At 50.2% G+C, this 15,189-nt stretch overlaps 3 protein-coding genes and 1 long non-coding RNA gene across 4 annotated transcripts; 2 read left to right on the top strand and 2 right to left on the bottom strand.

Annotated features, from left to right (window-relative positions):
* Nucleotides 1-763: 763 nt before the first annotated feature.
* Nucleotides 764-8,457, top strand: LOC144068092 (uncharacterized). Its single transcript, XR_013298105.1, has 5 exons — nucleotides 764-1,028; nucleotides 1,910-1,993; nucleotides 2,078-2,262; nucleotides 2,333-2,494; nucleotides 5,457-8,457. It is a non-coding gene; the product is annotated as an uncharacterized LOC144068092 (long non-coding RNA).
* On the bottom strand, nucleotides 1,697-5,151 carry slc22a4 (solute carrier family 22 member 4). Its single transcript, XM_077592347.1, has 10 exons — nucleotides 4,230-5,151; nucleotides 3,914-4,017; nucleotides 3,693-3,847; nucleotides 3,444-3,615; nucleotides 3,239-3,365; nucleotides 2,876-2,976; nucleotides 2,347-2,561; nucleotides 2,101-2,283; nucleotides 1,884-2,019; nucleotides 1,697-1,799 (listed from the first exon to the last, which is right to left on the bottom strand). Exons 1-10 carry the CDS (start codon nucleotides 4,626-4,628, stop codon nucleotides 1,715-1,717), a joined length of 1,677 nt encoding a protein of 558 aa, XP_077448473.1. The 5' UTR covers nucleotides 4,629-5,151; the 3' UTR covers nucleotides 1,697-1,714.
* LOC144068091 (organic cation/carnitine transporter 2-like) lies at nucleotides 5,427-8,467 on the bottom strand. The gene is made up of 9 exons (XM_077592348.1): nucleotides 8,033-8,467; nucleotides 7,866-7,969; nucleotides 6,938-7,092; nucleotides 6,695-6,866; nucleotides 6,499-6,625; nucleotides 6,328-6,416; nucleotides 6,027-6,241; nucleotides 5,629-5,811; nucleotides 5,427-5,566 (listed from the first exon to the last, which is right to left on the bottom strand). The coding sequence occupies exons 1-9, from the start codon at nucleotides 8,423-8,425 to the stop codon at nucleotides 5,427-5,429; spliced, it is 1,578 nt and encodes a 525-aa protein (XP_077448474.1). The 5' UTR covers nucleotides 8,426-8,467.
* Nucleotides 8,468-8,739: 272 nt separating this feature from the next.
* Nucleotides 8,740-14,411, top strand: LOC144068088 (organic cation/carnitine transporter 2-like). The gene is made up of 10 exons (XM_077592346.1): nucleotides 8,740-10,313; nucleotides 10,874-10,977; nucleotides 11,107-11,261; nucleotides 11,356-11,527; nucleotides 11,612-11,738; nucleotides 12,353-12,447; nucleotides 12,512-12,726; nucleotides 12,814-12,996; nucleotides 13,133-13,268; nucleotides 13,856-14,411. The coding sequence occupies exons 1-10, from the start codon at nucleotides 9,921-9,923 to the stop codon at nucleotides 13,953-13,955; spliced, it is 1,680 nt and encodes a 559-aa protein (XP_077448472.1). The 5' UTR covers nucleotides 8,740-9,920; the 3' UTR covers nucleotides 13,956-14,411.
* Nucleotides 14,412-15,189: the final 778 nt, after the last annotated feature.

Raw genomic sequence — 15,189 nt, 5'->3', positions numbered from 1 at the left:
GTGCATTAATCCACATTCTTTGGGTATCAATGGGAGGCTCTTTTTTTTCTTCGTAATTTAGCGCCCTCTAGAGGGATACTTTAGATATAAACAAACTGAGATTCGGAATGTTGATGTTTATTTATTTAGTAGAGCACATATTTGAGGAAGGCTACAGTCGACATACAGGAGGCCTACCTATGTATTATTCACAGCTGAAGTGACGGAAACGATTATTTTAAATTCACCTTGAACCCGAGACTTTGAGAACTGTAAATAGACTGAGGAAAGATGAGATTGTACGGAATCTGGGGTCTGTAATTTTTTTAAAAAAAAAGATTCAAACAAAACAATGCAAAGTGAAACAAAAAATGAAGACCTTAAGCAAAATAATGAAACTACCTGAAAACAACCTACCTGAAAAGGAAAACCCAACACTTACAATGTTTACAAAGGTCCTTTTGTCGGTCTTGCTAGCCAAAATTTATCACAGGCTAAAACAAAACATTTTCGCTTTTGGTGCTTTACTACCAAGTGCTTTATTTATGATTATACTCACAGTTCAATGACGTTAGTCCGCTGTCCAAAAAAAATGAAGATTGTTGACGTTTCGTGCATACAGACGGTAAAAAAAAAGGTAGGCAGGAGTCACGAAAAGCATTTTTTTTTGTTTTTTTTGTTTTTTTTTCAAAGACAGATCTCGCGCCAACTAGAGATTCCGGCGGCACTTTTAATCTACTTGACCAATGAGGAGGCCTTCTCCATAAAGCTCTCCCGCCTGTGATGTTTGAGTGAAAACTTGTAAACGGAAAAACTAAAACTATCTAAAAACGCCTACTTATTTTTTCCTTTTCAGATGACTTTATTTGCTTGAGTGTCGTTATTTTCCTTAAATACTAGTTTTTTTGTTTGCAAATTGCGAAGTTTTGTGTGGCCCAAAATGTTGTGTTTGAATCTTTTTGACCCAAATCCATAGGATGGCGGACTGTCTCTGAATGCAACATGGGACTCGTCGAATGCCTCCTTTTTTGTTCGGTGAAGGCTAGCAGGTAGGTTCAAAGTAATATATATATATACATTGCTTGTTGTCGAAATTAAATGTAGAAAAACTTTGGTCACATACAATAATGATTTTGAATTAATAGCGATATACTAGACAAGAATTGAAGAGCACACTGACAGCAGCGCTTCGAAAACCTTTCAATTTTTCCCCACACGTCCAAGCTAATAATGTAATCGACAAACTAATGACGTCCCTATAATTTAAGCATAAATAAAAGTACAATCACCGTAGTTTGCAAACTGAACATTAATACATATTTAATGGTAGCTTTCAGTTGTTTTTAAGTTATTAGTATTGTTACATGACTGAAAAGTACACTCTTAATAATATACGTAGAGTACATAATTCTGTTACTCATTGCCAATCAGTTGTAAAACTGCAGTAGGACAGTTATGATAAACAAAGTTGTCTCGTTTTGTACTTCAATGGTAGTCTAAGGTCCAAGTACTGTAAAGCTTCTTTGGGGAATAAAAAGTGTTCATTTAAAATGAGGTTAGGGCAATTTTGAAATCTCTCAAAAGGAATATGAAAAAATATCTCACGGTCCAATAGCACCAAGGTTAAACATTTCATGTGCATGAATGTTTATTTTGTCGAACTAAAATGTTCAATTGAAGCACAATTTTTTTAATATGATTACAGGATATTTGAATTTCATAAAAGCTGTATCCATTACAACTTGGATTCTTTACTCTGATAACGGTTCACCCGTTCTTCTTCAGCCTCCTTTTTGTTTTCTTCCTTCTTTCCTTTCGGCCTGCACAAATAGCGAGACGTCATGTCGAGACATCTTTAGGATTTATTGATCGGGGAAGGTTTTTTTTAAAATAGTTAAACTCACCTGCACACGGTCTGCATTTGCGCCAGGGTCTCGGGCAAAGGCTTCCCAAATGTCTCTGGCAGAAGAAGACATAGAAAGCCTCCGGAGATGGCCAAAGCTCCCATGAGAATGTACGGTAGGCTCTTATAATATTGTCCTGCGGTCGGACAAATCCAGCTTTTCACTCTGTTTTAGTTCCTCGGGTGCCGTTAAAGTCGGGATGGATTACCGCACCCACCGAGGTAGATGATGAAGGGCGAGAGGATGGTCCCGACGCGGGCCGCCATGGAACAGCAGCCCATGGCCGTGTTCCTGATGACGGTGGGGAAGAGCTCGGATGTGACGGCGTACACCACGCAGAAGGCCGACGTCACGCCGAATTTGCCCAGCATCTCCAGCAGTACGGCCACCCACGGCAGATCTGCAAAGCGGACGCGGTCGCTTAAACCATGCGCTCTTTGCCCGCGCAGGAAGTGGCCGTCACCTATGGGAATGAGGTGGACGCAGAGGATCATGATGCCGCCCATCAGCAGCGTGGACGACTGGCTCAGGCGGCGGTAGCAGAAGCGTAGCAGCAGCAAGGCTATCAAGTACGCCGGGACTTCCGTCACCGCCGACAAGAAGCAGTTGAGGTAGGGGTCGCCGTGAAGGTTGGACGTGTTGAGGATCAGAGCATAGTAGCTTATGGTGATGACGAACCTGCCGACCCGTCAATCTTTTATCCAAACGAAAGATGTCACTTTTCCGGCGTGCCGTATTTCGACTATCCTGTTTTTATTGTCTATCATTGGGCTTCCTGCGGGATCTAAAAAACTCTCCTTGTCTTAAAAGGGCTTCGCATTTTGTCCGATAGGTCTTAAATCTTAACCACTGGGGGGGAAACGTCTAAAATCCAAAGGAATAGCTTGGGACCATTGTCAGATTTAACCCAGTGTTCAGATGATCGGGCTTTTATGCCTTTTTGAAATGCGGTTCTTAGCGCTTCGTTATACTTGACACAAAAAAGGACGTACCACAGAATTGAACACAACAGGGTGACGCTGAATATGTTGCAGCTGCGCACAATCGAGCTCATGTTGAAATTTTTGCCTTTCATCCTTATCACGTTGTCAATCTGAAACAAAAGATGGCATGAGTGCGTCATCCCTCTTCCGAAGTTCTATGAACCATTCCAGTGACATTGGCCACGATAGACGTTTGTCTCTGGCGATGTGACTTGGCATGTATTGAAATGTAGCTAGTAGCTATCCATCCCTAGCACAAATGGATCTTTAATAACAGGTGCATTTTGGTGCCGAGGAGGTAGACAGAAAGTTTGGTGGGGCTACAGGAATTTTCCACGCCACGACTCTGGACTTTAAAATGGCCACGTTCACCTCGGCCTCCGTGAAGATGGCTTCCGGAGTGGCGATCCCATTCATCCTGGCGGCGTCCTTCAGGATGGCCTCTGCCTCTTCCACTCTGCCCTGGGACAGCAGCCAGCGCGGCGACTCGGGTATAAACCTGGCAAAGGTGCCCCGCCCGCCCCGTGTTAGACTCGGCTCAAGTGCAAGTCGATTTGATGGCGGGCGGCCCACTCACCACCACAGAGGGATGTAGATGAGTCCGCTGGCGGCCATGGGGATCAGGAGCAGACGCCAGGAGCGCAGCAAGTAGGCCACGGGTGGCAAGAGCATGTAGCCGATGGCGGAGCTCATGAACACCCCCAGCGAGCAGAAGACCACCCGGGCCTTGGGGCTCAGAATTTCCGTTCCTGGGGACGATACGGGCCACGGCGTCACGATCCCGACCGATCCTTCCGCTCGGAGAAGGCCACGCGGCTCCAATCACCCAGCACGAAGGCGATGATGTAATTGGAGAAGCCGCCGGCTCCCGCCAGGAAGAAGGTGAAGGTGAAAAGCTCCCAACTGTTGGAGAAGATCTGCGCCGTTATAGCCACAGTCTGCAGGACCATCATGGCAAAGAGCGCCGGCTTCCTCCCGTATCTGTGGATACCCATGCCCCGGTCTTCTTTTGTTCCTGCGCCGGCGAACGAGGCCTTTCTGACCTACCTGTCTGACAACTGGCCCGAGACGAAGGCCCCCACCAGTACGCCCAGGTAGTGGATGGAGTTGGACAGGGGGATTTTGTGCGCATCGTCACAAACCAGATCCCACTGAAGAAGGTCAACCTTGCGTTACCGACAAGTCGAGTACCTTGGAAAAGTATGCTTGAACATATTTTAAAGAAGCTATTTTAGCTAACCCAACATCATGGTTTTACCGGCGTCTGAGCATTCTGTGGCGATTACTCGATCCCACACCCCGCTATCCTTAGACTTTTAAAAATGGCCACAAAAAACACGCTTCACAAAGCCTTCTGGTTCACCTCAGAGGCGATGGTGGACTCGTAGATGTCTTTGCTGTACGTCCAGCCATCCAGGCAGGACTCCAAAGGAATGTCAGCCACGTTGACCCCGACGTCGGGGAGCGTGCCGTTCTGAGAGTACTTCTTGACCGTCTCCAAGTTGAGCCTGGAGCAAGAGCGAGGCGCGGCCGCGCCTTCCGCCATGACGGACACGTTCCTCCAGGCCTGGCTGATGTTGGCGTCGTCGGGGACGTGGCAGTGGTGACGCGGCGTGTCCGCCACAAACACCACGTAAATGCCAATGAAGCCATTGGGGTAGATGCTGATGGCCAAGGCCAAGAAAATCCGACGCTGAAAAGCTCCCCATTGTCCCAGAAAGGAAGTGATGGCGTCATAATCTCGGAGTTCCGTTGCCCCCATGGTTAAGCCCGTGGCCCGACTCCGAACCAAGCGACCCGCCGAGGCCTCATTCGTCAGCGGGAACAGTCGGCTAGTGTGCCGTCGTCTACCGACGTGGATAGAAAATGCTTCTCTCTGCAGAGAGCGCGTGGGCCACCAATGGATCACGTGTCAATCATTAACGAGTGTCTTTACAGTCACCGTCAATCATTCAACTTAGTGATTTTAAAAGGTCATGAAGTTGCTCCTTAAAAGCTCATCGGGTCCACAATGCTTTCTTCTCTTTTGCTGTTTCTTAGGTCTTTTAGTGGCCAACAAAACGTTTGGTATCCCCTGTTACTTCATAAATGCAGCCGAGAGTTTCCATTTGGTTTTATTCACACATTTATCCCAGCTACTTTAAAGATGAGTGAGGTATCCATGCATTTCCACACCAAACCCAGAAGGAAAGTTCCACTACAAGTGTTTGATCAAGATTAAAATCAGCTGGCATCCAGCTGCTATGAAAGAGTAGCATTTTCCGATTTCAGGTCAAAAGTAAGGCAAGCCCCTCATCTTCATTGCACCAAAAGTGCTACTTGGGAAGCTCCAGAAGGATGCTTTGCAGGTCACCTTTGTCTTCACTTTGCTTTTGCGCCGGTCCACTTGCCCCATTTTCAGAATTGCTCTTCTCTTTGGTTCCACAGCGCAACCTGAAGACATAGCTAGCTAGTCAGCACGGTCGGGACAAATTCAGAATTGGCGTCACGGTCTCTAAGTACAAGTGTGGGTCGGGGTCGCCCGTATGGTCTTGTCAATCTCCTTCTCAATGAGCCGTACTCACCCTTGCCATTCCTGCATCTGTTCCAGAGTTTCCGGGAGGTCTCTGTTCAAAGTCTCCGGAAGGAAGATGTTGACCACGGAAGACGCCACGGTAAGACTTCCCATGAGAATGTACGGGAGGGCCTTATTGTACGTGCCTGCGAGTGGAAAACCCGCGTTACGGGAAACGCTCGGCACGGGCGGATCTCGGTGGGCGTGCCTAAGTAGACCACGTAGGGAGCCGTGATGCTTCCGATGCGAGCCGCCGACGAGCACATCCCCATGCCGAGGTTCCTGAGCACCGTAGGGTAGACCTCCGCCGTGTAGATGTAGACGATGCCGAAGGCCATGGTGAAGCCGAACTTCCCGGTCATTTCTAGACCTAAGGCCACGTACTCCAGGCCTGGAAGAAAGAAAAAAGTTAAATCCATGTCGGAAGCACACCATTTGACTTGGAACTGAAACGCCAGCCCATCTCAAGAATAAGGAACCAGAGTTTAAATGGACTGGACGGACGTGAAACGTCAAGCCGACCGACGTCAAGCGTCGAACGCTCTCCCGTTTTGGTGAGATGACGACATCTCGGCCTTTAATTCCGTCCCGCACGCCCCCGCTTACTAGCCGGAATGAACTGGATGAGCAGCAGGACTCCTCCGCCGATGACCAGAAAAGTGGACAGTAGAGCCCTCCTGGGGCATCTCTTCAGGAGCCACGTGGACACCACGTAGGCCGGTACCTCGGCGGTGGCCGACAGGAAGCAGTTCATGAAGGGGTTCCCGCTTAGGTTGGAGGTGTTGAGGGATAAACCGAAATAGCCCACGTTGATGGCCATCCTGGTTGGGATGAGATGGAATATTCAGCCACATGGATTTATTTGTCCCTTGGTCTATTTTTTTATTTCTCCAATTTTGACGCATACCACAGAACAAGACACATGAGCGTGATGCATCGGATGTTCCTGGATCTCAGGACGTCCAGCATCGTGTACGTCTTGCTGGGAGGCAACGACTGGAGATGCCACAAAGAAGCAAAATGCAACGGCGAGCGCCGACCACACTTGACGTTCGGATCGGCGCCGGCGAAACCACACCTCCGTTCCCCTGAAGATAACCAGCGGCGGCTCCACTTTGTTCTTCCGGGCGGCCTCTCGCACGATGGCTTCGGCCTCCGCCACTCTTCCCTGAGTGATTAACCACCGGGGGGACTCCGGGATGAACCTGCCAGCCCGCATTTGGGGTCAAAGACCTCCCATCTCGGATGCCTTTCCGCTCACGCCAATACCGTACCACCAGAGGGGGAGGTAGACCACGGAGGTCGCCGAGAGGACCGCGAGGAGGGTCCTCCACTCCTCGATGGCGTAGGCCATCCACGGCAGCATCATGTAGCCGATGCAGTAGAAGAGGAACGCGCCCAGCGTGGTGAAGATCACGCGTAATGTCTTGCTCAATAGCTCTGTTCCTATCCAGGGAGAGAGAAAAAAGAAAACAACAACAACAACATGCAGACAACAACAGCTCGCCAGACCGTACCTAGCACAAAGGCGGAAATGTAGAGGGAAATCTGCGAGGCCCCGACGAACAGGAAGGTGATGCAAAACATGGACCACGACTGGGAAAAAGACTGCAACAGGACGGAGATGCCCTGAGCTCCAAGAGAGAGGAAAACAATCTTCTTCCTTCCAAATCTAAAGGGAGAAACCGTAGTCACTGATCGGATGGTGATGAGGCGCGAGCGAAAACTCACTCCAAATTCTGACTTGTCGCTTCCTGACATTCAAGGTCTTATCGCGTGATATCTCCCGATAAACTCATTGTAATTCACGGCATTGAAGCTGGTGGCCATCTTGGGTAGATCGACCAGTGGTCCTAGACTAGATCTCTAGAACTCCTCCATGTTACTTGTGAGATTCAAAGCACCTAAACAAAGTATTTCCAGAACTGAAGAACTGCTGGGTTAGGGATGAAATCAATAGGGGCTTTCTGGGCTTTTTGTTGTTGTTGTTAAGTTGTAAGACTGCTTGGCGTTTGTGCCGCCCTAATGCACTCTCTGACCCTGCAGCTGGCGATAAACCTCCACTTGTTGCCTTTCCCTCGCATCTTGGGGGGTGCGTGTTGGGGGACGCCGCAGGGGTTTAACAGCTGCAACAGAACCATAGTGAAAACAAAAGGGGGACGCTTCCAAAAATCTCCCAAGAAAACACGTCGCCCTAACGTCCAAGATTTCTGGCACGGTGAAATTTGGAATTGAAAGTCAAGCAAAGAAGAGAATCGGTGAAAGCCCGTGGAAGGAGCATTCAAGTGAGGAGAGAGAATCAAGTCCAGGAATTTGATTTGACCCCACTGTCCGCAGTATACCTCAACAGAAGGCGCTTTCGGGTCCCGCCACCTGCCCCACGCTCGCCTTATGGGCGTTTCTATCCCTTTTGAAAAGTTGAACGTGAGCCCGAACGGCGAGTACCTGTCGGAAAGCTGGCCCGAGATCAGCGACCCCAGCAGGTACCCCACGAACAGAGTGGAGGACGCAAAAGGAACTTTCCACTGGTCGTCACACACCAGGTCCCACTGCAAAGACAGGCGTCAACGCTCGGGGGGCCAATTGGCCGGCGCGGGAAGGGCTCTACCCACCTCGGTGACGATGTTAGCCCCCCGGTACAGCTCTTTGCTGTAGTTCCAGCCGTCCGAGCAGCCCTCCTGCTCCAGCAGCGCCAGGTCCACGTCGGTCCCCGGAGCGTAGCCCCTCGCCGACAGGTTCCGGAGCACCTCCAACTTGTAGCGCCGGCAGCGGCTGCGGACCTCCCGGCCGTCCACCAGGGCGACGGGAATGGCGGCCTCCCGCCAGGCCTCCGTGAGGTCGGCGTCCGGGACCAGGCAGCGGTGCTCGGGGGCCGCCCCGACAAAGACCATGTAGAGGCCGTTGAATCCGGTGGAGACGAAGATGGTGTTGAGAAGGAAGAAGGTTGTCCAAAAGTAAGGTCCCGTTTGGCCCAGGAAGGCCGTGTCTTGGTTGTAGTCGCCCATGTGGTAGGATGGTGGCACGTGGAATGGAACTGCGACTGGGACTGGGACTGCAACTGCGACTACGACCGTGACCGCACCCGGACGGCTGTCACTGAGCGGGACCCGCGGTGAGCCAGTGAATCCCCTCAGCCCCGGGCCCGGCCCAGGATTAAACCCCCCTCGACCAGCGCCGGGAAAGGACTCCACTACGTTCGGGGGGAGAGGAAATCATTTTCCTCGACACGTCCCCTCCGGCGTCTGATTTGATTTGGATGATCAAACAGTTGAACGGCGCTCGCTCCATCTGCCCCGCCGCCACGGCAGCGGGACGCTCTTTTTCTCCAAACAACATTCCGCACGTTGAAATTCCCTTGAGAGGGGCACGTGCTCCGACTCTAAATGGCGCTAAGTAGCTTTCCGGCACCCAAAAGAGCCGTGATTTAAGACCACGCCTTGCCGGGCGCTGCGTCCAAGTTGAACAGAGTTTTTTTTGGCTTAATTGTTAACGCGCGTGCGTTAATGTCAAACACTGGCTAGTGGGACGTGGGGCGGAAAAACTATTTTCACAAACCTTAGGACAAGATGAAGTCCAAAAAGAAAAAGTATGCAAAGGTTTTTTTTGCGGGCAAGAAGCCCATTTCCGCCGACTGCTTCTGCCAGGAGCACCAAAGCCACAAGTCAGAATGGGACACAAAAAAACCCCATCAAGGATTGAATTGGATTCCCATTCAACGTAGCGACATCGAGAGACCTGCTACAGCGTACAAGTATCTTTCAAACATGCCCTCAATCTTTTTTGATCAACAACAATTAAGGAGATATCCACTGGCTGAAAATTGCAACTTGATGGAAAAGCCAAGCCGCCTGACAAAAATCTACACGGACTCCAATGCCAATAAAAAGGCTAAAACCAAGGGTTCATTTTTTTCCCAGCACGGCATCCTGAAAGCTTTTTTGTAGGCTGGATACCCACGCCACTTTATATTCATTATCCAAATCAATAATGTGAAAATTCACACTGAAAGTTGCCAGCGCAAGACGGGAGACCGGCGCTCAACTCGGGCGGCGAAGACGACAAATTCTGCCGTCGAAAGAAGGCCGCTCCAAGAAGAGGAATGCCATCGGCCTATCCCAAAATGGAGAAATTGGAAGGAACCGCCGTGCAACTCGTTGATGACGTTCGATGTCCGAGCCGTTTGAAGTCAGGTGGACTTCAAATCAATCGACCAGCTCGTTCCAACCGACCCCTTTTATTTTTATTTTTGGTGGGTTAGGATCAGTCCTCCGTCATTTCCATTTCGGTCCTGACCAAGAAAAAAAAAGATCCGGCCGACCGGCACTTGCTTTGAGTTAATGTTGCACTTGGGCGCGCGTCAGCGTGCGGGAGTGCGCGCGTGCTGGGGGGCGGGCGTTAGGTCGGGGGGGTGTCGCCCGGGCTGGCCGGGGGCGCTTTCACTGGAGCGGACGGCCTGAACAAAAAGCCCCTCCGCTCCGGAATCGACCGTCGGCGGCGAGGATGGACGGCGCCCACGACTACGAGGCCGACACCGCCTTCCTGGGGGACTGGGGGCCCTTCCAGCGCCGCCTGTGCCTGCTGCTCTGCATCACCATGATCCCCAACGGCTACGGCAGCCTGGTGGTCATCTTTGTGGCCGACACGCCGTCCCACCGTTGCCTGGTGCCCATGGGAGCGCTCAACCTGACCCCGGAGTGGCGCCGCGCCAGCGTCCCCACGGAGGAGGACGGCCGGCCGGCGGAGTGCTCCCGCTACCGGCTGGACCTGATCCGGACGTACTCGGAGGCGGGCGCCCCGCCCTCCGACGTCAACCTGAGCGCCGTGCCCAGGGAGGGCTGCCTGGACGGCTGGGAGTACGACCGCAGCGTCTACGTCTCCACCATCGTGTCCGAGGTGAGTTGGTCGCCCGCCACCGCACCCTCTCGCGTTTTGGCGGAAAAGCCACTGCCCGGCGCCCGGCGGCTTTTAGCGCTTTGCGGCCATTCCATCCAAAACCACGGCTACTTTTTCCCGCCCCGGCAATTCCGCCGGTCAAGTCACGACCAGAACGGACGCTTGGAGCTTTTCTGTGGCTTTTTCTTGACAAACGTGTTCAAAATGTGGCCCCTTGTCTATTGCTGGTTTTGGAAAAGAGAACAAAGAGTCCGTTTGAAAGAGAAGTCCGCCCTTGACGCCATCCGACAGCCAGTTGAAATGTTAAAAATACTCCGCCGATCAATCAGTAAGTATTTCCCTGTGAAAGTTAGTGAAATATCAGCCCCGGCCGGTCCCACCACTGCCTTCCAATGCCTTGAAGTGAGTTTGTCGGGAGGGTGGCATCCTTCCTTCGTCCCCTGCCGGCCTTCCCGCTTCCCAGGGGTGGGACGTCTGTCTCCGTCAAGGGCTTGAATATTTTTTAACCATGAGTGTGTTGCTGTGCCTCGCATGTGTGTGTGCGTGTGTGTCTGTCACAGTGGGACCTGGTGTGCGAGCAAAAGTGGAAGAAGCCGCTGACCTTGTCCATCTACTTTGGCGGCTTCCTCGCCGGGTCCTTCTTTTCGGGTCAACTGTCAGACAGGTCAGCACACAACACGCACCTGGGAAATGAGTGTCTTTTTTTGCAACTTGAGTCCTGGTGGCAATTCATATCAACACACTTTATTTTAACATCTGGAATGTGCCTTCAATCATTTGGACTTCTTTGCAGGTTTGGCAGGAAAAAGGTGCTGTTTGTGGCCCTGGCGGGCCAGACGCTCTGCTCCTTGGTCCAGGGATTTTGTCACTCCTGGATGCCCTTCGTCATCTTGTACTTCTTGTCCGGCGTCTTCCACATCTCCAACTACTTGGCCGCCTACGTGCTGGGTAGGCAAAATGCTCCAAATGCCGGATGAGAGGAGCCAAAGTGCCTCGGGATTTCCAAAAATGTCACCAGGGTGGGCGCTTTGCTTTCTTTCAGGGACGGAGACCCTCAGTCCTCGAGTGCGCGAGTTCTTCTCCACGGCAGGCTCCTGTTTATTTTTCGCCGTGGGCTACTTGCTGCTGCCCCTCCACGCCTACTTTATTCGAGATTGGAGGACGCTGCAGCTGGGCATCACCGCGCCCGGTTTCCTTCTCTTAATTCTATGGTGGTAGGTGCACACGTGCCTCTTTTTGACCTGAAAAAGAGGAAAAAAAGCCAATTTGTCTTTGTTTTTGGTTTTCGTCGGGTGCAGGTTCATCCCCGAGTCTCCTCGCTGGCTCCTCTCTCGGGGAAGAGTGGCGGAGGCCGAGGCCATCTTGAAAGGCGCCGCCACAAAGAACCACGTGGAAGCGCCCGCCAGAATCTTCCCTCCTCGCCAGGTTTGTGCCGTGGGCGCACGCGAGGAAGGGGGACGTTATGCCAAAAAAAAGCAAAATAAGGCATTACAAATCTTGTTTGTCGGCAGTTTCAGACACAAGTGGCCTTTTTAAAATGTATCCTCAAATGTACGTGCTTTCAATGCAAAAACTATAAAGGTTGATCCGCATAAGGGTTGGCTGCCAGTCCTCCCACATCACGTGGACGGGACTCGGACGGCCGTCGGTGGCGATCACGGGGTCGCTCTGCACACGTCACGGTCGATCATTAAACCGGCGCAGCGGAGATGATTTTTCTGGTTTAAAAGCCATATTTTTCTTCCCCTCTTTATCTGGTTCACTGCTCAATGTCCAACGTGTGACAATAATTGGCACGTGTGCCGGCGCTTCCACGCTGAGCCCGGCAGGGGAGCCAGAGAACCCGCTGGAACTGGAACTGGAATGTGGGCAAAATGTACACTCTTTGACCCCAAGCCTCATTACTCTTCAAATGAGTTGGATTTCATGGCCAAGATGCTCATATTCTTGACTTTGAATGACGGGCGAGTTACCGCACGCACAGAGATGGAGTGTGTTCAGGAAATGAGCGTACGCTGTCATTTTTTATCGTTTGGTAGAAAGAAGGCGGCTCGGGGAAGAACGACGTGAGCGTCTGCGTCATGCTGCGTTCTCCCAACATCCGCTGGATGTCGGCGGTGCTCTGGCTTGTCTGGTAACTTGCATATAGTATATCCTCATTTACGTAAAAACACGGTGACATTCTGCGTGATCTACAGGAACACCATTGCCGTCGCCTACTTGGCCCTGTCACTCAACACGTCCAACCTCCACGGCGACGCCTACTTCAACTGTTTCCTGTCGGGGGCGGTGGAGATCCCGGCCTACCTGGCCACGTGGATCATGTTCCGGCGCTGCCCGCGCCGGCTCACCTTGGCCGCGTGCCTCTTGGCTTCGGGATTCTTCCTGCTGGCCACCCAGCTGGTTCCGGCGGGTGAGTCCCGCCGTGGCCGCCGTGGGTCGCGCCCGACATTGAAAATCCCCTTAACCCAGCCCGTCCATCTGGTCTCCCCGCCCGTAGAACTTGACCGGGTGGCGGTGGCCCTGGAGATGATGGGCAAGTTCAGCGTGACGCTGGCGTTCGGCCACGTGTACGCTTACTCGGCGGAGCTCTACCCCACCGTGTTGAGGACCACGGCCTTGGGCGCTTGTTCCATGGCTGCCAGGATCGGTAGCATCCTGGCCCCCTACGTCCTCTACCTGAGTAAGAACAACCGCCAAAAGCCATTTGCCAACCGCCTCGGTCTGGAGTCCAAATCCCCTTTCGCCCCGCCCGATGCCCCTTTTTTTTGTGCCGTGTCATTAAATCCCCCAACATAACATCGGCTTGTGTGCCGCAGGAAGCTATTGGGTGTCGCTGCCTTACATGCTGATGGGCGGCCTGATCACCACGGCGTCGTTGCTCAGCCTCCTGCTGCCCGAGAGCTTCGGAATGCCGCTGCCGGAAACCGTGGATCACATGCAGCCCTTCCCCGGGTGAGCGCTCGGTCTCCCGGGAACCACGGACGGACGGCTGGGGGGGGGGCAGAACGGGGTAACATTTTCTTCTTTAAGCCACGTGCCGTGCTTTCAAATCCACTCATTGGCTGGCTCGTTTGGAGGATAGGTCAAAAAATGTTTTTTTTGTATTGCCGCAATCAATTTGCCATGGTCTGTAAATGTGGAACAGCTTATTTTCACAAGGTCAAAATACGTAAGCTAACTTATTTTGGCTCCGTTATTTCTTTTTTCAACTCATTGTAGTGAGCTCAAGGAGGCTGGCATACCAGCGCCCTCTAGGGTTCCATTTTATAAGTGTCTGAATTCATTCCGTCCTAACTAAACAACACTGAAGGGAATAGTATATTCTTCAAACGCATCAAATCAATCCAACAGTTATTTGAGCCAATGAAGGGATTTTAATTGAACAATGTTGGATCTATTCATTCTTGGTCCTCACATCTGGTAAGAAGAACAGAACCGGTTTGATGCGTAATATCATTTACAGGAATTGCAGTTGGGAAAATATTTCACGTGATATATAGTAAGTTGGGGTACCATTACCGTATGTCCTTCTCTTCTAGGTGCTGCCGGGAGAAAGTCTACCAACAAACGTGCACCAAAGAAGAAGAGACTGAAAGGAAGTCCACGGATGTCTCGTCAACGCATCAAGTTATCAATTGATAGATTTGTGTCGTTATGCTTTTGATTTCTTTCTGAGGTCATATTATTCTTCTATGGATGTCAAAACAAACATCCGGCTCAAGATATTCCTAGTTGTTGTTGTTTTTTTAATACTACACAATGCTTTGTATAGCGGTACAAATCATTTGGTGCACTGAAAAATTCACTTGAAGTTGTAGTACATGCATTTTGCATTGTAGTAGTTGATTTCCCTCAAATTTATTTTTTACAATATTTGCATATTATCCAATCACTAAATCTTGCTGTTGCAAACCAAATTGGTTCCCTAAAATACATAGCATACAGACGTGGCTGCAATATGAAAAACATTGTATTCCCTTTTAGTCCAGTGGTGGGCCGTCAGGGCCTTCAAGGCCTTCTCTGCTGGCCTAAGAAATATCTGAATCATATATTATATTTTGTCCATCAATACTTATTAAATAATTCCAAATTGTCTGTTAGCTTCCTTTCATTGCTTTCCCCCCTGGTTGCACTGCTTCCAGATGTGTATTTTCATATTGAAGCATTTAAGCAATCACATTTCAGCCATTGAGGGCAAAGAAAAGCAAAAAAAAACTTTTATTTGCTCAACCCAAATACTGCAAAATGTAAGATTTTTTTTTCTAATATGAGAAGGAAGGCTTTTGTGATGTCTGATGTGGATTTAACTCATTTTATCTCTTCTCATTTGGCCACATTTGATCTTCTCAGCAGACAGTGTTTCGCTGACTAATGCAGCATCTGCACTACAGCAGTCAATAGTTCAACTTTAGATATTGCTCACCTCTAGCGTCTATTTTTAAGCATTACACCACCGAAATGCAGACTGGACTGTACAAAAATATTTCTTTGCCAAGGCATACACAAGGAGTTAATCAACATAACCTATTGAAAGTCTGGACTAAAGCATTTCAGCCGATTCAAATGCATCATTTATCAAAAAGTTCCAAATGAGATGGGTCTTGGTTTATACAGACTTTATTTCTTTTATTATATTAAGGAAAGTTGGCAACCAAATCAGATCAGATCTCTCAATGTTCGTGTTTGGCAGCTTCCAGTTTGTTTATATTCTTCATTTTTCAATTTTCAAATGACATAAGAACAATTATTTGCACGATGCAAGACATTTTATTGTGCTTGATGCTTTAGTGCGCATAAGACATTGAACTCAGTGAATTTATGAGTGTTTTATGTACATGATATCGAGATGAATTAAGGTGGTGCGCAACAAATG

The sequence above is a fragment of the Stigmatopora argus genome, chromosome 22, assembly GCF_051989625.1.
Source record: "Stigmatopora argus isolate UIUO_Sarg chromosome 22, RoL_Sarg_1.0, whole genome shotgun sequence".
In the NCBI taxonomy this organism is placed as follows: Eukaryota; Metazoa; Chordata; class Actinopteri; order Syngnathiformes; family Syngnathidae; genus Stigmatopora; species Stigmatopora argus.
Note: the sequence above shows the minus strand (reverse complement) of the source record. Positions and strands in the feature narration are given on the sequence as shown.